At 36.8% G+C, this 22,020-nt stretch overlaps 2 protein-coding genes across 2 annotated transcripts; both read left to right on the forward strand.

Annotated features, from left to right (window-relative positions):
- Positions 1-879: 879 nt before the first annotated feature.
- On the forward strand, positions 880-8,298 carry rps6 (ribosomal protein S6). Its single transcript, XM_077246398.1, has 6 exons — positions 880-990; positions 1,485-1,616; positions 6,260-6,470; positions 6,935-7,081; positions 7,781-7,938; positions 8,161-8,298. The coding sequence occupies exons 1-6, from the start codon at positions 985-987 to the stop codon at positions 8,254-8,256; spliced, it is 750 nt and encodes a 249-aa protein (XP_077102513.1). The 5' UTR covers positions 880-984; the 3' UTR covers positions 8,257-8,298.
- A 1,431-nt stretch (positions 8,299-9,729) lies between these two features.
- smu1b (SMU1 DNA replication regulator and spliceosomal factor b) lies at positions 9,730-21,980 on the forward strand. The gene is made up of 13 exons (XM_077246388.1): positions 9,730-10,217; positions 10,665-10,875; positions 11,504-11,656; positions 12,494-12,604; positions 12,708-12,785; positions 13,681-13,809; positions 14,145-14,264; positions 16,704-16,820; positions 17,564-17,691; positions 19,174-19,300; positions 19,406-19,573; positions 20,004-20,156; positions 20,907-21,980. The coding sequence occupies exons 1-13, from the start codon at positions 10,192-10,194 to the stop codon at positions 21,003-21,005; spliced, it is 1,620 nt and encodes a 539-aa protein (XP_077102503.1). The 5' UTR covers positions 9,730-10,191; the 3' UTR covers positions 21,006-21,980.
- The last annotated feature ends 40 nt before the right edge of the window (positions 21,981-22,020 follow it).

Here is a 22,020-nt window from a genome sequence, read left to right on the forward strand (position 1 = left end):
AGGATTTAACATCATCTTTTATTATATATGTTTGGGTCAATGACATGACATGCACATTTTTTGTCCTGCATCTTCTTCAATAATTTGATAAATTCATGACATATATCACTTTATTTTAGTTTGAATTCATTTTTAGTACATTTAAATAATAGCCTACATATTAATGTTTTATCTCAAACCCCCAAAATGTCAGCAACTGGCCGAACAATTGTAGAACAGACTACGAAAACTATTTAAAATGGTGTCTTAATAATAAAACATAAAAAAAAAAACAGATGGCATCGTTTTAGGTTTGAAACCTTTCATATAAACACATTTATCAATAGTTTTAAAGTTGTTGAGATAATTGATGTTTTTGTGTGCAATTTGTATATTCTCAAATGTCAAGGTGGCACAACTGCAAACATGGTTCTTTTACTAAGAATTGACAAGTTAATTACAGTAAACATGATAATGCATCATCCAGACCATGAGGACCCCTTTTCGTAGGGCAGAATGAAAAGGTTTGTAGCTAGATCTCTCAAATATACTGCTAAAAACTGCTAAATTCAAGTAGGTTGGTACTACAATAGCCTTTCAACTACAGTATCGCCTGACACAAAAACAGTAAAAAAATGTATTTAAACATTAAACATTTTTTAAACAATGTTGTTTAAAAACTGACACGTTTAAACACATTGTTCATGACTAAAATATGCATTACATCAGTTTTGAAAATGCTATAGGCCTAATAGCCTACTTTTTTTTTTTTAGGCTTTTTTTTAGGTCAATGATTCGTTCAGTTTTATCGTGTAGTGTAGTAGGCCAATACCCTATCTTTCATTAGAGTTGTTGTACATGTATTATTTTGCTCTCAAACTAGTTTGCGCCTTCTGTTTCAAAACACAATATACTCTCGCGATAACCTGGAAGTCTATGTGAGACTACGAGTCGGATATCCGGTCTCTTTTCCGTGGTGGACTCCAAGCGAGAAAGTCCTCCATAATGAAGGTAGGAGGACTGAAATTGCTATTTTGTAAGTTTTGTTATTCACAGTGTGGTCAAAATATAGAATGGGTTGCGTTATACCGTCTCAAAACTACCCGATGTATTTTTCTGAATCGAGTTGGGCTCAAACAATATGAAGGATGGACGTTGATTTAGTTAGATTTGGAGGACGGCCGTGGAAGTGCGGCAACATGGCAGCGACCAGGATAGACATGCAATGAATAAATGAGGAAGCTTTAAAGTTGCGGGTAATTAGCCATCGTTGTCGCCAATGTTGTTATTAAATTCAACGTTAGGACCCTAGTATTGAGTGTCAAACTAACACTCGCTGTTCGGTAGCATAGCATTAGCGGCTAACGTTAGCTAGCAGAGACGTGTCAGATGAATACCTCGTAATGTTTGATAATTGGTACAAGACAATGTAATTATTCCTGGTTGGTATTTACCAAGTATAGTCTCAGAACACAGTGTAATTCTCTCTTTACTTTTCCAACTAGCTCAATATCTCGTTCCCCGCCACTGGCTGTCAGAAGCTGATAGAAGTTGATGATGAGCGCAAACTGAGGATCTTCTATGAGAAGCGCATGGCCACAGAAGTGGTCGCAGACTCTCTGGGTGATGAGTGGAAGGTAAGTTATCAGAACTTGTTTCATCACATCGTTTATATTGTGTATTTCCAGCATTTGAATGCTTCACGTGTTGATGGTTCACACTACAGGCCGGTAAAGTCTCGATTAAAGGGTTAACATTAGTTCACCCTCGTGTCTTTTCAAACCCATAATAATTTCGTTGGTTATCGGTTCATAAATTAAGATATTTTAAATGAATCCTGAGAGTTGTCTGAACCTCTATTGAAAGTCTATAAACCCCAAACTGACAGTTTATTCATGCTTGAGCTTCCTTTTACCATAATCGAGTGCTCTGTATGTTCGCCGATAAATGTTTTTATATACATTTATGAATAAAAGCCTAATTTTAAATCTGATCATATGAACCAAAAATGTCTGTTCAACACTTGGACTTATTTTGCAATCTCTTTATGAATGTTTTGAATAGTTTATTTTGGATAAATATATTTTTTTTTAATGAGGGACAGAAAGCTCTCAGATGTCAATACAAAAATCTTCATTTGTGTTCTGAAGATGAATGACAGTTTTATGGGTTTGGAATGAAATGATGGTGACTAATTAATAACAGAATTTTTGGGTGAACTAACCCTTTAAGACTGTACATTTGACTCGCTGGAATACACTGTGTAATGATGAACAGATTTTAAAACCCAATGGTCTGGTTTTACAGACAGCTTAGATTAAGCCAGGAGTAGGCCTTATTTAAATCAGGACATTTAAGTAGCCTTTTTAAAATGGGATGCACAATATATCGGCCACCATATCTGTATCGTTTGAGACGTTTTTATTTTTAATGTTGTCGTTGAATTGCTTAAAATACGACTGGAATAACTTTAAAAAAGAAAAATACAGTTAAGTGCAACATGTGCAGCGCAAGTCTGTCATATTCGTTTGGGTCACATGACGTCACTGTAGCTTTGCACTGCCATCTTTACGACGGACAGTCTCAGTAATGCCTGCAATATGTTGTGCAGTTGGGCACACATCCGAAGCGTGCAGCCATAGACCCCTATACAGCGCGCGAGTAATGAATTGAGCTCTGTTTCGTGTCTGAATGGACAGATACACACAACATTGTTTAAATGACCGTTTTGGAGAGTATTCACGTTAAATATGTCCGCTATGTCTTAAACCAGGGTGTCCGCGGGTCCTTAAAAAGTCTTAAAGTCTTAAATTAGATTTTAAAAATTTAAGGCCTTAAAAAGTCTTATTTTTACTTATGAAAGGTCTTAAATTTCCAATGGGAATTTGACTTAGACATATCTAAATGTTTTCCAAATTAAAACTAATTAGCGTACTTTTTAATTTATTATTCGTTCTTTGTGGATTTGCTCGTTCACGTGACATTTCGCGTCATTCGCGCCAGCATTAGCCTACATCTGTCTCCTGCACGTGAAACAGCAGGAGAGGAGAAGAAAGCTGGTTAATTTCAGTTCAATTGTAAGTTCATTCTTTATGTGCGTATTGGTGTGCGATGTGTATTGTATTTTATGATATTGTAATCATTGTTTTACTTTAACGTTAACTATGTACGAGGGCGCACTGTGAGCTGACATCGCATTTGTCTCTCATGCTTGCTTTCACTGCGTGATGTGTCAGTGCAGTTATAGGCATGTTCCCTAATAGACGTATAAAGTTTTGGTATTTTATATATCATATGTTGTTATCATACAATATTACATCAGCAAGAGGGCTGTTTTCCCGTGCACAATAGCAAATATGATATTTATTTTATATAACAGTTAAATTAACATTGTTACATTTTATAAACAATATTGTCAACAATTTCCCTTATTTCCCTTTATTTCGCTGACGAGAATTTCAAAATGAAACCGTAGCAGAGTCTCAATGTAAAAGACAGCGATGATTTCTTGACTGAAATCCGCGTTTTGAACGAATCATTTTAAGGATTCGATGAACAATCACGCACTTCCTGAATGAATCAGCCGTTTGAACAAATCGGTTGAATGAATGACTCCCTGAGACAGTGACTTGCCGCAACCTACTGGCGGGTTTAGTTTCACATTTAAAGTACCCTGTAATTAAAATATTACAATTAGAAATCAGTTCATATTTAAAAATTGAATTAAGAATTGAATATATCATAGTTTTATTTATGGAATTGTAAATGTAGTGTAAATATATTAATGCCAGTTCTGATGCTGCTTCTGTGTCTCCTCTGCACTGCAAAGATGGATTTTGATTTAATGATTTAATTTAACTGGTAACAGTGGTATTGTGTTATTATTCTAATATAATTTAATTTGAATGTTAGAATTTGACATAAAAGGTGATGCATACCTCTAAGTAAAATATATGGGTGAAAATGCCCCTGGAATTCAATTTAAGGGTTGCAAATATTGTCCTTTAATAAAAAAAAATTAATTTCTTTCACTGCTGTGAACTGACCACTGCATAGAATATGAAAAATATGAATATCTTCGTGAGTCTGCTGTCAGCAACAGGCCTAAACCAGCTATGGCACCAGCACAAAAACACAATATATGTATCATCTAATTATCAACAAAACTTTGAAAATATTGAGACATATCTTTGTCAATATTGCGCACCCCTAATGTAAGGTATTAATTTTTATTTCTTCAGGTCTTAAAAAGCCTTAAATTTGACTTTAAAAAGTGTGCAGATACCCTGTAAACAGAGTTGTCATCCAGTCTCTTTGGTAGAGAGAGAGACACGAGGAAAACAAGCATGCAAATGGCAATTATCGTAGCCGGAAAAATTATCGAGCTCATTTTTTTAATAGTGCGATTTATTTATTGACTATCGCGACAGGCCTAATCTAGATTAATGACAGCTAGTCGTGAGCCGTGGCTAACAGCCGGCAAGCTACCAGCTGTTAGCCACTAGCTAGCTAACAACTCGCTACCTAGTCAGAGCAAACTACCACCAAAATCATACATTTTATTTTTATTTTTTTTATAATACCTACATTTCACATGATTAAATATAAATCCTTGGTGGGCAGGTGCCGCAATTTTACGTCTTTTACCCGTCCAGCCACAGCATATTGATATGCATCGGTACTCTTGAAAGCCTTCAAGCGATCCACCCTGTATGGGGAGGGGTAATGCACAAAAAAAAAAATATATATATATATATCATGGAAGGCAAGTCTGGGGCAGATAATAATGGACAAAAGGAAATAAGGATCGGAGCCTAAAATTTTCTCCAGGTATCTCTGTCTCACTCTTTCAAATGGGAACTTTGGGCGGCCATACCGGGTCGTAAAGATTGGTCGTAAATATGGCGGCGTTCTATTTGGTAGTGACATAGGTGGCATCTATGAATAGGCTACATGAAATTATAATGAGAACATTATAATTGTGTGCTAAGGACACTTTTAATGGTAAGGTTTTTGTCATCAGACTCTTAAATTAAAGAAATTTGGAGTAATCGGCCAATATGTAGGTTATCGGCTTTCAAATATAAAGAGTTATCGACATCGGCCAAAAGTTTCATATCGGTGCATCCTACTTTTTAAACGTGCTTTAGAAAAAAACATTACTGGTGTGAATCTTGAGACAAAACAATGGTACTGATATATTTAAAGATGTCAGTGCAAGTTGCTTTCTGGATGGAATTGTAGTCTGAAGCTTAGAAATATTGTATGGATGACTTAAATTTGTGGCACCTGCAGACCCTTTTGGCTGGTCAGTAGCTGCAAAGGGGGGACAGTGTGGTGCCAACAGCAACAGAGGAGCTGCTAAACGGATAACAACCTGATCATATTAATTGGCTTGTTGTACTGCAAAGCTCTGTCAAACTTAATTCAGTGCACTGTTATTGAATCTGGAAAGTTTCTCTGCATGTGTTCGGACACGTTTGCCTGTTTAAATGCATGAAAGTCTTTAAATTCATTCAAATTAGATGTTGATTCTGTGCACAAATTACATGATTTTTTTTGTGTGAAATGTTAACTTGGACTGCCCAAAATCTGTAGACTTGCTCTGATTTTTGGCAGCTACCATCGACTTGTCCAGACAGCAAGTCTGGAAAAAAATGTGTACTCCAGCCTGGAAAATCTGCTCAAAACATCAAACATGTTAAATGTCATCATATTAAATGGAATCATAGTTTAAACCTTAAACATAGTATGTGCCCATCATACACATCACAATTTTCTGTGAAATTAGTCAACTCCGATTTCCCAAAATCTGCAAACTAGCTATGACTTCCGGAGTGCAAACAGGGGTAAAAGTTGGGTAGTGTGTTCCAACCTTGAAGGGATAGTTCACCTGAAAATGAAAATGGTAATTCACTCACCTTCAAGATGTTCCAAACCTGTATGAATTTCTTTCTTCTGCTGAACACAAGATATTTGAAGGATATGGTTAACCAAGCAGTTGATGGACCCCATTGCCCATCTGTTTGGTTTCCGATATTCTTATAAATATCAACTTTTGTGTTCGGCAGAAGGGAAATTCATACAGGTTTGTAATAACTTGAGGAAGAGTAAATAATAAGAATTTATTTTTGGATTAACTATTCCTTTTAGTGGACTTTATGGTTGGCTTATCCTCAATGTGTAGGCTGTATAAAACAAACTGTTGTTAAACTGCTGCACATGTGACTACTTCAAACTGGTGTTAACATTGGCACAACCATGTTCATTTGTGTTGTAGGGCTATGTTGTGCGCATCAGCGGAGGCAATGACAAACAGGGCTTCCCCATGAAGCAGGGTGTGCTGACCCATGGACGTGTGCGTCTCCTCCTCAGCAAGGGTCACTCCTGTTACCGCCCTCGCCGTACTGGTGAGCGTAAACGCAAGTCTGTCAGGGGCTGCATCGTCGACGCCAACCTTAGTGTTCTGAACTTGGTCATTGTCAGGAAGGGTGAGTACAGCTAAAAGTAAGCTATAATGTAAATATGGGATGTTATTCAGATTGTACACAGCTGTGGATCTGCTTTGTCTTAAGAGCCGTTCTATCAATAGTATAATTTTACTCATTATTCAAAGAATAATTAAATCTTAATGAGAAAATGTTATGCATGATTTTAATATTTTGCGGCACTAGCAGACCCTTTTTGCCTATTCAGTAGCTTATAAGGGGGGACAGTGTGGTGCCAACAGTAACAGTGGAGCTGCTAAACGGATAACAACCTGATCATGTTTTTAGTGGCTGGTTGTACTGCAAAGCTCTGTCAAAATTATTGAAATGAATACAATAGGCAACTATTTAAAAAAGTTGATGTGCATATTTAACAAGCTTTCTCCTCAATGCATAGCTCATTTGTAAATGGGAGCAGCGATCTGGTATGCATGTCCATAGTATCTAATCGATAGTTTTTCCTTCAGGTGAGAAGGACATTCCTGGGCTGACTGATAGCACTGTCCCTCGCCGTCTGGGACCCAAGAGAGCTAGCAGAATCCGCAAGCTCTTTAACCTGTCCAAAGAGGATGATGTCAGGCAGTATGTGGTCAGGAGACCCCTCACTAAAGAAGGTATGACTACTAATGCTTTGTATTTTTCGTCATGTATTAAGTGAACATTTCATGAAGTGATCATTTTAGCATATCTTGATCATTAGGTCACAATAGTCATGTTATTGGTTGCCTAAAGATCCATTTTTATTATTTTTTAAACAAAATATGGATGGTTTAAATTTGCGGCACTAGCAGACCCTTTTTGCCTTTTCAGTAGCTTATAAGGGGGGACAGTGTGGTGCCAACAGTAACAGTGGAGCTGCTAAACGGATAACAACCTGATTATAATAATGGCTGGTTGTACTGCAAAGCTCTGTCAAACTTCATGCAGTGCACTGTTTAGTGAATCTGGAAAGGTTCTCTGTGCGGACTGATTTGCCTGTTTAAATGCATTAAAAGGTCTCCAAGTTCATTTAAGTTGTTTTCACTGGGACTTTGTCAAAGTTAAAAGACATTAGCTGGAGGGAAAAGTTCTAGAGTGACGGATGTTTGGAAGTATATGCTTTTTGATATGTTTTACTTACAATACATTTCCACCCAGATCTTTAATGTGGTGGAAATTTTCTGCTGTTTGTACTGTCGAAAAAGACTTGTCTTAATTTGAATGTCACTTCCGTTAGCTTAGCCTGCCTGGTTCTAGTTTGTTACTGGAACCGATGCCCCAGAAGGATTTAAAATGTCCAGAGACTCATGGATTGATCATGCTCTTTCTGATAGGCAAGAAACCCAGGACTAAGGCCCCTAAGATTCAGCGCCTGGTTACGCCCCGTGTGCTGCAGCACAAGCGCAGACGCATTGCTCTCAAGAAGCAGCGCACACTGAAGAACAAGGAGGAGGCCGCGGATTACACCAAACTGCTGGCCAAGAGGAATAAGGTACATACTTTAATTTTTAGCTAAAAGTTTAATTGATGGTACTTTCCTACAATTTAACCTATGTGCATGAATGAATTCATTCATGTATTTGTACAAAAAAGAAATGCATGGATTGAATCTTCATCGCTGAAGTGTTGTAAAAGTGTTAAGCACAAACAGTGTAAATGAAAGGTATGTTGTGTAAAGCTGAATGTGTGTTTTTTTTTTTTTTTTTTTTTGTAGGAGGCCAAAGAGAAACGTCAAGAACAGATTGCTAAGAGACGTCGTCTCTCCTCACTGAGAGCCTCCACATCCAAGTCAGAGTCAAGCCAGAAGTGAGACATGTACCTCACAAATAAAGCATCATTTTGTTGAACTTTCTATTTGTTGTCTTGGTTCTTGATTGCTCCTTATGTTTCTGAGTTGAATTTTATGATTGGTCTATTTTATCTTGACTGTACATTTATCAAGGCTCTACATTTATTTTGCAACACTAACTTGTAAGAAATGCAATTACGGTTTGGTGATCAAGATGCCAGTATAGTATCAACACATTATAACTACAGTAATTTTACATTAAGCATAATTCTTAAAATTCAGATCTAACATAGAGGACCCAAATAAATGGGGGAAAAGAAAGCTGCTGTTTTCAAACTGAAACCTTAAGTAGAATCTTCTTAAATGCTCATTCCATTATTGGTGGTTTCATGAATGTAATGTTTTATGCTCATCTCAATTTATGTTTTTGTTATAATGCTCTACCTCTGAAATGCTCTTGAAGAATTGATCTTTAAGCCATTATACTTGAAAACCTTTTTTTCATGGTATCCCATGTTAAGTATGTTCATTATTTATAAATAATTATTACTTTTATATAGTGCTTTTCTTGGTACTCGAATCACTTTACATATGGAGGGAAATCTCCTCAACCACCACCATTATTATTTCACATCCACCTGGATGATGCCACCGCAGCCATATTGTGCCAGAATGCCCACCACACACACCAGCTTATTGGTGGAGAGAAGACAAGAGTGATGAAGCCAGTCAGTATATGGGGATGATTAGGAGGCCATGATGATGGACGGAGGTCAGTGGGTAAATTTGGCCATGATGCAGAACTTCGTTGAAGATTCAAGGTTGCGTGTAGCACCTTTTATCGGGGCAATAACAGTGGAAAATGATAGTCATAGTTTCGCCTAAATGTCCACAAACTAAAGTAAATGTTAAATATCTTATACCTTTTCGTCACTGTCCAACAGAGCTCATGTGTGCTCAGAGGGGGGCAGCAAAATAATTCTAACATGTGGGCTCTAGAAACATGGCCAGCCATTTAAAATGTAATATTGTACATTAACAGTAGTAACAAATAACTGTTTTTGTTTTACCACTGAATGCTGTGGGTGACTAGTTCGGAGACCGACTTTTCATTTCTCACAAGAATTACAATTCTTGGTGCCTATAGTAACAGACAGATAGTGTTGCGGCTTTACTTGTTTTTTTGAATACCTAAAGTGTTTTGTTTTTGTTTTTGTTGAAAGCGAGTGGTTATCTAAACCACAGTTCCCTAGTGAATGCAATGTCAAGCTAAATAATTGGTACCACTTACTAATTGAATAGATGATAGCCACAATTAGTATCAAATGAATAGTTAGTGAGACTGAAAAAGACAGTTGTCACTATTTAATTAGTAGTAATTGAAAAACATGTTGGCTACTAGTAGGCTATAAATATTAATAACGCGTGCCATAACAGACCCAATACTGCTTTGCGAAACCTGTGATGTGTTCTGTATTCTAAATAGATTCTTGTATAGCTATTCCATTGCCAGACTGGATGATGACAATTAGGCTACTCGAGTGCTAAACCAATGCTATATATTTCATACAAGATGATTAGCTTTAATACGTATTAGTTCCTTGTAAATGATGATTGATTCACGATACTCATTGTGCTGCTTATAATAGTCTACATTAGCTGTATGGCTTTGGTGCACCATCTGCCCGCAAGATCTCTCAGCACCTGAGAGCGGCTTGGGGTTTTTTCCCCCCCATTATTTCCTCCACACGCGTCAGTAATCCGCCCTCCCAAAAATCCGCAACAATTTGTGAGAGATTTCTGTGATTTCAGACGCGTGAGCAATAAATACAACAGCACGTGTAATGGGCGGTGACGGCCACACGGTGTTCACGTGGCTGAGGACCAACACAACATAGCGCAGCGCTGGAGAAAAATACTGGCACATTCTATCTAGACAGCGACTTATCGACGACCATGGACCTCGAAGTGGAATCCGCAGAGTAAGTAAACCGTTATTCACTTCTAATCGAATGAATGGGATTCCAACATAAACAACTTGGTTCCAGATAAACAAAAACAGTAGAAATTATCAACTTAACGAAGCGTCTGATTTTGATTTGTTATAACACAAAATAGATATAGATTTTTTTTTTTACCTATGTGGGCTATCTGTGTGTTAATTTCGTAGCGATACACTGTACCTGCAGTCATCAGCCGCTGCGCTAGACAAAAGTTTCGAGGATAATTTATTAGCTAATTATAATCGCTACCAGTCAACATCAGCCTGCTATAACTGTTTTTCTTACAACACAACAGCTATAAAAGTAATGTCGATTTAACGCTGCATTTTCACATTAGAGATAGACCTGTTTATTTGGATTAAGTTTATTTGGGTAAAGTTCGGTTATAAATGTGACACCTCGTATATTAACGTCACTTTTTTGCAGCGTGATTCGCTTGATCATGCAATATCTGAAGGAAAATAATTTGCACCGCACTCTGGAGACGCTTCAAGAGGAGACGACCGTCTCGCTCCACACGGTCGACAGCATCGACAGCTTCATCTCCGATATCAACAACGGTCACTGGGATATAGTGTTGCTCGCAATCCAGTATCTGAAACTTCCTGACAAGCTGCTCATTGACTTGTACGAACAGGTAAGTCACTTTTCACTTTCAAGGAAAACCTGTAGCCAAATCAGAAATGGCAAACCTAACAATTATTGTTCGTTTATAAAAATGGCAAATACAGCATGCAAATAGATATATGCAATTTACATGGCACTAAATAATGTTCAATAAAGTGCAGCAATTCTTTAGGCAGACGCCTACTCTACATTAATTTGAAACATTTGCTTGCTTGAAGGGATAGTCCAAAAGATGAACATTCTATTATCATCATTTACTCAACTTTAAGTTGTTCCAAACATGTATGAGTTTCTTTATTCTCTTGAACACAAAAGAAGATATTTAAAAAAAATGTTTGTTATCAGTTGACGGGAGCCACTGACTTCCATAGTAGGAAAAAAAAATACTATGGAAGGCAAGGGCTACCATCAATTTTCTGGTTATCAACATTCTTCAAAATATCTTTTGTGTTCAACAGTAGAAAGAAACTCATACAGGTTTGGAACAACTTGAGGGTGAGTAAGTGATGGCAGCATTTTCATTTTTAAAGTTAGAAGTTTGTCTATAGTTGATACATTGGTGTCAGGTGTCTGGTTGCTGTTCATATCTCTGTTTTAACTGGGCAAGGACTGGATAGGTTCTGTTGTTGTATGTGTAGATTGTGCTGGAGTTGATCGAGTTGGGTGAACTGGGAGCAGCCCGGTGCTTACTGAAGCAAACTGATCCCATGATCATGCTTAAGCACACTCAACCTGAGCGTTACTCACACATGGAGAACCTTCTCACAGAGCCATACTTCGACTCACAAAAGGTAAGCGTTTAAGGCTGATTTTGTAAATTGTATCATTCAATAATTGGATTAATGGTTCTGATGAGATTTTAGATATTATAAAGGACTCAAAATTTAATATCGGTAATTTACATTTTAGTCCAGGTTATCCCAAACTTTTTTGTCATTCAAACCCCTTAGACGTAAAATATTTGTTTAAAGTACCACCTGAGATTTCTAAGTTAAGTCAACGTTACATTTGCATGCTAAAATATTTCATATTTTTGTAGTAAGTATTGTAAAATTATGTATATATAGGGTTGCTAATATACAAGGCTTATTATTGTTCTTGTTTTAAATAATTATAACAATAAATGTAATACATTACTGTTGTAACTTACAGTTGTAAAATATATATATACTTTTATCTGTTAATAATTATATACAGTACCGGTCAAAAGTTTGGAAGCATTACTATTTTTAATGTTTTTGAAAGAAGTCTCTTATGCTCAACTAGCCTGAATTTATTTAATCAAAAATAAAGAAAAAAACAGCATCATTGTGAAATATTATTACAATTTAAAGTATTAGTTCTCTATTTGAATATACTTTAATTCTGTGATGCAAAGCTGAAATTTCAGCATAATTACTCCAGTCTTCAGTGTCATCTAATGTTTGCAAAAGAAATCATCCTGTTGTTTGCAAAGTTAAAGTTTGCAACATCAAGCAGCATAACAGGCTGTTTTTTACAGCTAAAATAGCTGAAAATGGATGACGCCGGAAGCCTCACACATTCTAGTTAGAAATGGACGCAGCCACTCTTACATTAAAAATACGGTGGGTTAAATGATGATTCACTCTTTTTTGTCTCGCCTACAGGCATATCCAGTGGGCAGCAGTAAAGAGAAGCGCAGACTGGCTATCGCTCAAGCTTTTGCAGGAGAGGTCTGTTTGGTGCCACCGTCTCGTCTCATGGGGCTTCTGGGCCAGGTTTGCTTGCTTTTATGTATGTTTTTCCTAACCTGTTGCATTCTATTTATCAGTTGTACCTGTTGTACTGCATTTATCACATATATATATATATTTTTTATAGGGCCGTATATGTGAGGGGGCTCTATACAGGTTACAGGAGACCAAAGCACTAAGGCAGTTTGGGTCGTTAGCAATGCTGGTAAGAAAGAAAAATCCCTCTAGTTTTCATGTGATAAGCATATTTACAAGTCAAGTCACCTTAATTTAAATAGCACTTTATATATGTAGATAGTTTCAAAACAGCTTTCCAAACTAACAGAGAACATTATCAGAACTTTTTCCACAAGGTTCTCTCGAAGTTATGAACAAATGTTCTTCCGGTAATGTTAATGAAACATTTGCTCTCAGTTATCTGGTCTTAAATCATGTTAAAATAAAAACATTATTTATACATCGTTCATTGAACGTTTTTTTTAATTAAATGTTTTAGTTTACATTTTTTAAATGTTACTACTTGTTATAGAATGTTCAGAGAAGTTATGTTCCCATAATGTTTGCAAAATGATAAGATGAAATTTTCCCCCAACGTTCGCATTACCAAGAATTTTTTTTAAAAAATAAAATGAAAATTTTAAACGTTCAGAGAACATTAAGAAATTACATTTTGATAACTTAATGGGAACGTTAGCAACATTTTCTTGTTCCACAGTAATGAACAGGAAAATAACAGAATCAGTGATGTTAACATCTTCAGATATTAGACAAATTCTAATTATTCTGTAAATCTGATCTAAAAAATTCAATAGTGTCATTTTTCAGATTAAGTCAGTTTAGTGTTGATTCAGCTATAAAGCAGCTATTCACATGTTAATGTGAATTCACATCGTCCTGCTCAGTTCAGTTCTGTTCTGATTCAGTAGTTTCAGTGCAGTCGAATCTCTAATATTACGGTGTATATGTATATTCGCACTGTTCAAGAATTGTGTATATTCTATACCGTCTCTATTATTGGAGCTCTAATACCTGTTTTGTTTTTCTTTTTCAACTTCATGACTGGTCTTTTTCTCTGTTTCCTTCACTTTGTCTTTTCTAAGTCTCTGAAGTGGCAGCAGCACCAGGGTCTCTTACCTCCAGGTATGTCATTGGAACTGTTCCGGGGCAAAGGTGCGTTGAAGGACTTGGAGGAAGAGCGCTTCCCTACTCAGCTCAGTCGCCTCATAAAGGTGTGATCAGTGTTATATCATTACGTAATTTCTTTCTAGCCTCATAGCCAAGAGAGGCTTGCGAGAGAGGTCGTGGTGTACAAAAGTTTAGCTGGTCCAATGATCCCCGGGGGGTCACAAAAAGGGATGCTGAGATGACCGCAGAAAATTATCCAAATATTACAAAATGCATTTTTAGGGCAGTCGAAGTTAATGTTTACTTAATATGTTAATGTAATCCTAAATCTGGAACAATATTTATAGCAAAAAGCGCTTATTAAAAATACAAAGATATGTTCTTTTATTTTAATGTTTTCCATTTTCTGTTTGTGCATGTGTGTACATGTATGATACAGTTCGGGCGAAAATCCCATGTAGAGTGCGCTCGATTCTCTCCTGATGGACAGTATTTGATAACTGGATCTGTTGATGGTTTCATTGAAGTCTGGAACTTCACCACTGGTAAAATTCGGAAGGTGAGTAATTATATACTGGCCATCAAATAAGTTATATTGCCCATAATTAAAAAAAAATATATATTTTATATATATTTAACTGCACTGACACTATTGAATGAGAACAACATTTAAACAGGTTAATGACTATGCAAAAACTTGGCAACATTTACGTAGTTATTGAACTGAACTGAATCAATATTGAACTAAATTGAGCTGAATAATGAGACAATTGTCAGCTTTACAGCTGAAACTGATGAATTTTACAACATTAAAGGGATAGTTCACCCAAAAATTTTAATTCTGTCATATACTCACTCTAAAGTTGTTCCAAACCTGTATGGTAACCAAACTGGTATCCAAACAGTTGATGGACCCCATTGCCTTCCATAGTATTTTTTTTCCCCGTACTATGGAAGTCAGTGGGGTCCATCAACTGTTTGGTTAACTTCAAAATATCTTCTTTCGTGTTCAGCAGAAGAAAGAAATTCTAAAGGTTCTAAACAATTGAGGGTGAGTAAATTATGACAGAATTTTCATTTTTGGGCGAACTATCCCTTTAACACTGTTATGTTCCTGTTCACTAATGTGAAGCTGCTTTGAAACAATCTGTAGTGTGAAATGTAACTTTAAATGCTCTGTGGGGTGAGTCAGGTGTGAAGAGTCAAGACAAGAGCATATGAGAGCCTCAGCTTGAATCTCAATAGCTTCTCTGGTGAGAAGTACAACTCTGCAGATGTTTTGCAGGAGGAATCATGTCTTGACTGTGGTTAGTCTTTGTCCAGAGTGACGCTAAGGTTTTTGGCATTCTGTGGGGATGAACTCATTGAGTTGTATATTGAAATGACAAGGCATTGGCTAGGGTAGTTCTTGGCAGGGACGAACAGCTGCACAACAGCTTTCAATATATTCAGCTTAAGATGATGGACATTCATCCATGGAGAAATGCTTGCCAGACAAATGATTTGTGAGGGCATTGTAACTGGTCTTCAGAGGATTGGGAGAGAAAATTGAATTGGTTATCATCATAAGAATAATAGAAGCTATAAAAGTTGTTAACTTTACTAAATGATTTGTTGTAAATGGACAGTAAAACGCTTTAAGTTCTGTAACAAAACTTCAAGTTGACTTTCATTGGACTTTTAATGAGTTACTTCATTTAGTAACTGTACCATACTTGATTTTGTAGAGTGTAGCAGAGATGGTCGTCTTTCCAGCAGGTTCATCCAAGATTCTCTGACAAATATGCAGTATGTTGACTAGATTGTTTTGTAAACTAATAGTAATTATGCACTCTTAAAAGCAAAGATTCTTTATTGGCATCAATGCCCTCTTCAAATGCACTAAAGGTTTTTTACACACTTAAAAATAAAGGTTCCAAAAGGTTTTTTTTTTTTGCAGTGATTCAATAGAAGATCCATTTTAGGTTCTCCAAAGAACCTTTCTGTAAACGGTTCTTAAAAAGAACCATTTTTTTCATAGACTGAGGTACATTTAACAGTCATGGCCTAATGGTTAGTCAGACTGGTTACATGAAGGTTGCAGGTAGGCAAAATAGTTGCCCACTGCTCCAGGTGTGTGTCCACGGTTTGCAATGTGTGTGTGTGTGTGTGTGTTTACTTCTCCTAATGAGACTCCTTGGATGGGTTAAATGCAAAGGAAAAAAATCGAGTATATTGGCCTTCATGTCATGTTACTTTAGAATTTTAATGATCTAAAGAACTTTTTTCCACTATAAAGAACTTTTTGTGCAATAAAAAAGCTTCCATAGATGTTAAAGGTTCTTCATGGAACCATCACCGTTCACCGAACCATCACTTTTCACTAAAAAGTTCTATGGGAAACCAAAAATGGTTCTTCTGCTGTGAAACCCCTATTTTGGAACTTTTATTTTTAAGAGTGTATATTTACAAAAAATAAACTTCAAGTCTATATTCTTGTAGCCTGATCTTCCCAACCACACAGCTCAAGAACATCATCTCCTTGATGCATGGTAGAGGCATCTTACGTTTGCTGTCCTAGACCTGTTTTGTGGGAGCAAAAAACAAGTTCTCACATTAAGTGTGGCTTAATTTTAATGTCGGGACAGCCTTGGTTTTGACTAAAACCTCAGAGGTATAGAATATGGGTCACCCCAACACTCTATGACTTCTATTAGGTTGAGTTGAAGCAGTTGGGGCCGAAAATAAATCCTGCCCAGTTCTCAGACATGGACTTCCACCACTTCTGGGGAATTTGAGTGTACAGTATGAGACTCAGAACAGTGGTTTTCCGGCTGTTTGAAACAGTGTGTTGTGATGGTGGTTCTTTTTTCTAGTAGACATAAGAAAGTATCCATACTATCTCAGGAAACCCATCGTGTGGGTGTATTTTCCATTAGACTGTGGTTAAAACCTCAATGTATTTTATACGTTTATGTGTGATGGTTTGCCTGTCTGTATTTGTTTCTTGTGTGAGTAGGATCTGAAGTACCAAGCTCAGGATAATTTCATGGTGATGGATGAGGCTGTGCTGTGCTTGGCAGTAAGTCATGACTCCGACATGATCGCCTCTGGAGCTCAGGATGGAATGATACAGGTATGGACCTTGCTCATCACCGATCAACATTTTCACTTGTATTCTATTGTGTTTCAAAATCTCTAGTATTTGTCCATTAGAAACAGCACCAAAATGTCAGACTTCACAAGTATTTGCTGTTGATATAAGGCAATGTGTAGAGAAGTGAAAGATAGTCAACCTACATGCTTGGTTTACTTTCACAAACTGTCGTTATCATTTTGAGTAATAAATTTAAAGTAACTCTAGAAAAGAGTAATTTTAAATTATAATAATATATCACAATATTACTGTTTTAACTGTATTTTAGATCAACCAAATGCAGTCTTGGTGAGCATAAGAGACTTACCGATTTTACCAATCACAACATTTGAATGGAAGTGAATATTGAGGCTTTTCAAGATTATTGTAAGATCTCAATCCCAGGGTGCAGTAGGTCTGAAGGCAAACGTAAATGAAACCCTCTAACCATATATTTAGTCTTTTAATCACACTGCATCTGATTATAATTGTGACTGCAGTCCCTTAGTAACATGCTCAAAAAGCAGAGTAGCTGATCTTTCATTATTATTTCATCACTATTTTGTTTGGATGTGATTTTAAATCAGTATTTCATAGAGCACAGAGCTAAAAAGTATGATTTAAAACCTTCATTGAATGACGATGTTCCCAATTTGATCTCATTGCACACCATTAGTTCAATGGAATTTACTTATCTCCATTCAGTCCGTTAAGTGATAAGATGTGTCATTTTGTTATTCCAGGTTTGGAGAATTCTGAATGGAACATGTCTGAATAGATTAGAACAAGCCCACAGCAAAGCAGTCACCTGTGTCTGCTTCAACAAGGACAGCAGTCAACTATTAAGCGGCTCCTTTGACCAGATCATCAGGTTTAACATGCTATTATATGTCTGAATTTCAAAAAGCCTTGCTTAGCAAAATCGGACTTTTTGCATCGTTTCACTCATCTTATTATTTTATAATTGGTGTAATAATTGTTGCAATAACAAGGAACAGTAGGCTACCTTAGTCAAATGTTTTGCCACGGATACTTTGTAGACCGAGAAGGTGGGGGAGGAGGAGAAAATTTGAATTCGTGGTCTGGGTGTTAAACATCATTAGGAATATTCCGTCACATGCCTAGACTCTCGCAGAACAGACTGCAGTACCTTCTACGGCTGAGTGTCAGTTCTAAGCTCTCATGGTGCATGTGGGTGGAAAGGACCATGATTGGCCACGTGCGTGAGAGAGGGAGCATGCGCAGATAATGTGTTTCTGTTCCTTGCTCAGCCCAAACAGCGGCTGACAGAGGCAGACGTTTTGTCATTCCAGCTCCTTCGCTGGAAAGGGAACGGGAGGGGGGTGAAATGGCAAGCTGCTCTGCTATTGGCCCCTTATTGATAAATACTAGCCCCTCCCCCTTTGCAATGGATTGGATTTATGCTGTCGGTAGTGTGTGAGGGAAACACGTGAATGCCTGGCGTTAAAGATGATTTGTGTCATTGGTAAAGATCTTTGTCATTGGTCATTTTTGGTTCGGTTATTGTATATGTTTGGAAATCTTTATAGGAAAGTATAGGTACATTTTTAGGGGGTTGGTAAGTGCACTGACAAATTTCAATAAACATGCCGAATTTTGTTTTGTTCTTTTTTGTTGACCGTAAGCGATGGGGTGGAAGAAAATGTTATGAATCAAGGTCTTTCGAGTCATCACGAAAATTGAACATTCAACATCACATGCCTAGAGCGAATGTCTCTCCCTCTCTTTCTCTTTCTCACTCAGTCCTGACTGCAGTATTCTGCGGCTGGGCGTCAGTGCTAGACTCTCATGGCGCATGTGGGTGGAATTTCATGCGCACGAGAGGAGAGAATTTTTCAGTAAAGATAATAAAATCACGTTGTAAGCTGCAGGCAAAGGTTGTGTTTTGCTGCGTTTTAGTATGACCTTGATGTATGCTTTTAAAATAAAATTATCTTTGATCTTGAAAAGCCTATTTGATGAAAATGATTAATTGCCGACATCACAACTTTTTGTTTGGTTAGTCCTTTGCTTAAGCTTCATTTTGTAAAATGAATAAGTCGAATTTTTGGATTGTAAAGTTGATTGTAGGTGGCAGACAAAAGTTCTGTCTTCTGTGACTTTGATGTAAGATTTAAAAAATCTCTTTGATGGTAAACGATTGATTGATGAAATCATAAAGTGTTTTGTTTTTGTTTAGTTGTATTTTGTGTTTTGTTTTGTGTGAAATAAATCTCTGATAATGACTGATTCATGATTCATAACTTGTTTTGTTGTATTTTGCTTTTTTAAAGAGATAAGTTGAATTTGTGTATTGTGGTTTCATTTCTAACTCCTGGATTTGTTTAATCAGGCTTCATGCTTTGAAATCAGGAAAGACACTGAAGGAGTTTAGAGGCCATACGTCTCATGTAAATGAGGTCATCTTCTCGCACGATGGCCAGCATGTCATTAGCGCATCGGCAGATGGCATGGTCAAGGTAGGTGTTCATACTGTGTCGAACCACAACTAAATGCATTTTTGATTTATATATTTATATTAATTTGTGTGGATTTCCAAGTTTAGTTCTCTTTTTTTTGTCCAGGTCTGGAACATGAAGACAATGGATTGCAGCCACACAATAAAAACCCCTGAAATTCCTGAGGGTACAGATATCACTGTTAACAATGTTGTGCTTGTCCCAAAGACTCCGGAGCACTTTGTGGTGTGTAATAGGACCAACACAGTGGTTGTTACAAACATTCATGGCCAGGTGAGAACAAAATTTGACCAGCATATGATCACAAATTGAAAGAAAGGTACTCTTCATGCTAAATATATATACCACGGTTATTTTAATAATAATCACACTGGAGTAAAAAAATTATAGTAACTGGTTTCTATTTTACCAGCAGTATTAAGGCAGCACAAATGTATACCATGTTGAGCAGAAGTAAAAAAAAAAACAGCAAACTTCTATTGCTGAATGTGAGATTTGCTAAAAAATCGCTAAGCACTTAATATTCAGACTGTTTGATGGCGTATAAGGCGTACCCTTCTTCAGCCGCCTCACCCACTCTTTTCTTGATGTGCTTGATGACTCACTCTTGCACGCTTTTTGGTACTCTCTGAAGCGTGCCTTTACCTTTTTCGTCTGGGTTGCACTCACTGACTCTGTTGCCCCCCTCCCCTTTCTTTCCCAGGTGATGAGGAGTTTCTGTTCAGGCGTGAGAAGGGGGGGAGACTTTGTTTGCTGCACGTTGTCTCCACGTGGAGAGTGGATTTATTGCGTGGGAGAGGACTATGTGCTGTACTGCTTCAGCACTATCACTGGCAAGCTAGAGAGAACCCTAACGGTACCGTCCGCCCTCACAGCACATGCTGCATATCCACGAGATCTATTTCAGTTTGGTGAAGTTTGATGTATATTAGACCAGTCGGAGATATATATTAAATCTGAATGAGAAATGAAAATTCTCTTTGATGATCTTTATAGTCTCTTTAATGAGAATGTTTTGTTTTTGGGTGTTGCTCCTTTGCCCAAGCTTTACTTTTTATTTCCCCCATTTGTGGTTTATCTCCTGGATTTCTTTGATCGTTTTTGATAAGTCTCTTTGGAGATAATGTTTATTTTAGGGAAGTCTCTTTGAGGATTTTGTTTTTGTTTTTTAAAGAAATCAATCAATCATTATTTTTTGATGATTAATTCATGACATCATTACATGTTTCATTTTTATGTTTTTGTTTTATTTTGTGCTTGGTTTCCCAGACAGCACCATAGTGTCTGCCCAGATCTGGCCCACATCTAAAATCCACATGTACCAGATGTGGCCCGGATCTAGGCCAACACTATGTTTCTATCTGGGTTTGTTTTTGGGTGTCATTCCTTTTTCTCAAGCTTCACTTTTTAAAAGAATAAATTTGCTTTTCTAATGCCTGGCTTCATGGTTAGAAATCAGTAAAGATGCTGAACTTCTAATTAAAACATTTGAATAATGCTGCAACTCTAATTAAGACCAGTTGGAGTTATCATAGTAAATCTGAATCGTAAATAAAATTGAAATCTGCTTTAAATTAAAGTTCTTCCTTGTACATCCTTTACACAGGTACATGAAAAAGATGTGATTGGCATAACTCACCACCCCCATCAGAATCTCATCGCCACATACAGCGAGGATGGCCTACTCAAACTCTGGAAGCCCTGAGTCTCGTCCTTCATAAAATGGACTCTGTCTGTATACACGTCTTGTTTCTATGTTCTGGATTTGTGGTATCCCCGTACACACATCTCTGCCTTTATACACATTCAAGGAATTCAAAGATACATCTTTCCAAATCATACATTGAGAGATGTTTTCCATAGTATCATGAGATGCAGGACCTCTTCAACTTCTGAAACTAACTACATCTAACTTAGTCTTAAATCTCTAATGGTAAACATGAAAAACTGCACGAATGTACTGGTCTTTTACTATTATTAAGGGCTTTGTAGTATTGTCTGTGATAATATCTGCATGCAAAATTAAGCCCGAACAAAATAATGTGGTAATTGTACTGATTTCTTTACAGACTATTCTTGAAGTTTGAAAGACAGATAATCAGTATGTACTTGCTCATGATGTGACATTGCAGTAGTCTTGGACTCATTGAGGACATTTTCACATATTTGTACTTGTGTACATTTAGAATTCTGATATGGTTAGAATTCATATGGTACAATATTTTGTTGATTATAATGGTTTAGTGTGTTTTAACACTCAACCAAGCACATCTACTTGTACTGCATGCAGGTGAACATATTATGCAGTTATACTGTAATACTATATGGGAGTAATCAGTGTGGTTTATATTCTGCTACTTAAGGCCCGAGCACCAATGGTGTAAGGACCCCTGTGGAATTGCTCCTTTTATTATAGATTATTTTTTATCAAGGATATTCACTTTTGTTTGAATATTGGTATAACACTGCTTTACAGTGTAAGCCTCTGAGTATCTTACAGTGCTGGTAAATAATGTGCTGATATTGCTGCAGTTTAATTAACATTTAAGCATGAATAATTCATGACAATCTTTTCAAAAAGATTTGTCATTAAGATGCATCATTAACTAGTTAGATGTTGATTGCTTGATATTTGCAATAGATCTCCAATAAAGATGTAGTGACATCTTGATATGCAAAATGTTCATCATAATTTTTTTTGTAAGGTGGATCTTCAGGAG

The sequence above is a fragment of the Siphateles boraxobius genome, unplaced genomic scaffold (genome assembly GCF_051911475.1).
Source record: "Siphateles boraxobius isolate OS27281-9 unplaced genomic scaffold, OSU_SipBor_1 29, whole genome shotgun sequence".
Taxonomy (NCBI): Eukaryota; Metazoa; Chordata; class Actinopteri; order Cypriniformes; family Leuciscidae; genus Siphateles; species Siphateles boraxobius.

Coding starts and splice junctions, on each gene's coding strand:
- rps6 (XM_077246398.1), top strand. Junction 6,471..6,934: donor CTTGGTCATTGTCAGGAAGG/GTGAGTACAGCT, acceptor TTTTTCCTTCAG/GTGAGAAGGACATTCCTGGG. Junction 7,082..7,780: donor GAGACCCCTCACTAAAGAAG/GTATGACTACTA, acceptor TCTTTCTGATAG/GCAAGAAACCCAGGACTAAG.
- smu1b (XM_077246388.1), top strand. CDS start 10,192: ATGGACCTCGAAGTGGAATCCGCAGA. Junction 19,301..19,405: donor CGGCAGATGGCATGGTCAAG/GTAGGTGTTCAT, acceptor TTTTTTGTCCAG/GTCTGGAACATGAAGACAAT. Junction 20,157..20,906: donor AGCTAGAGAGAACCCTAACG/GTACCGTCCGCC, acceptor TCCTTTACACAG/GTACATGAAAAAGATGTGAT.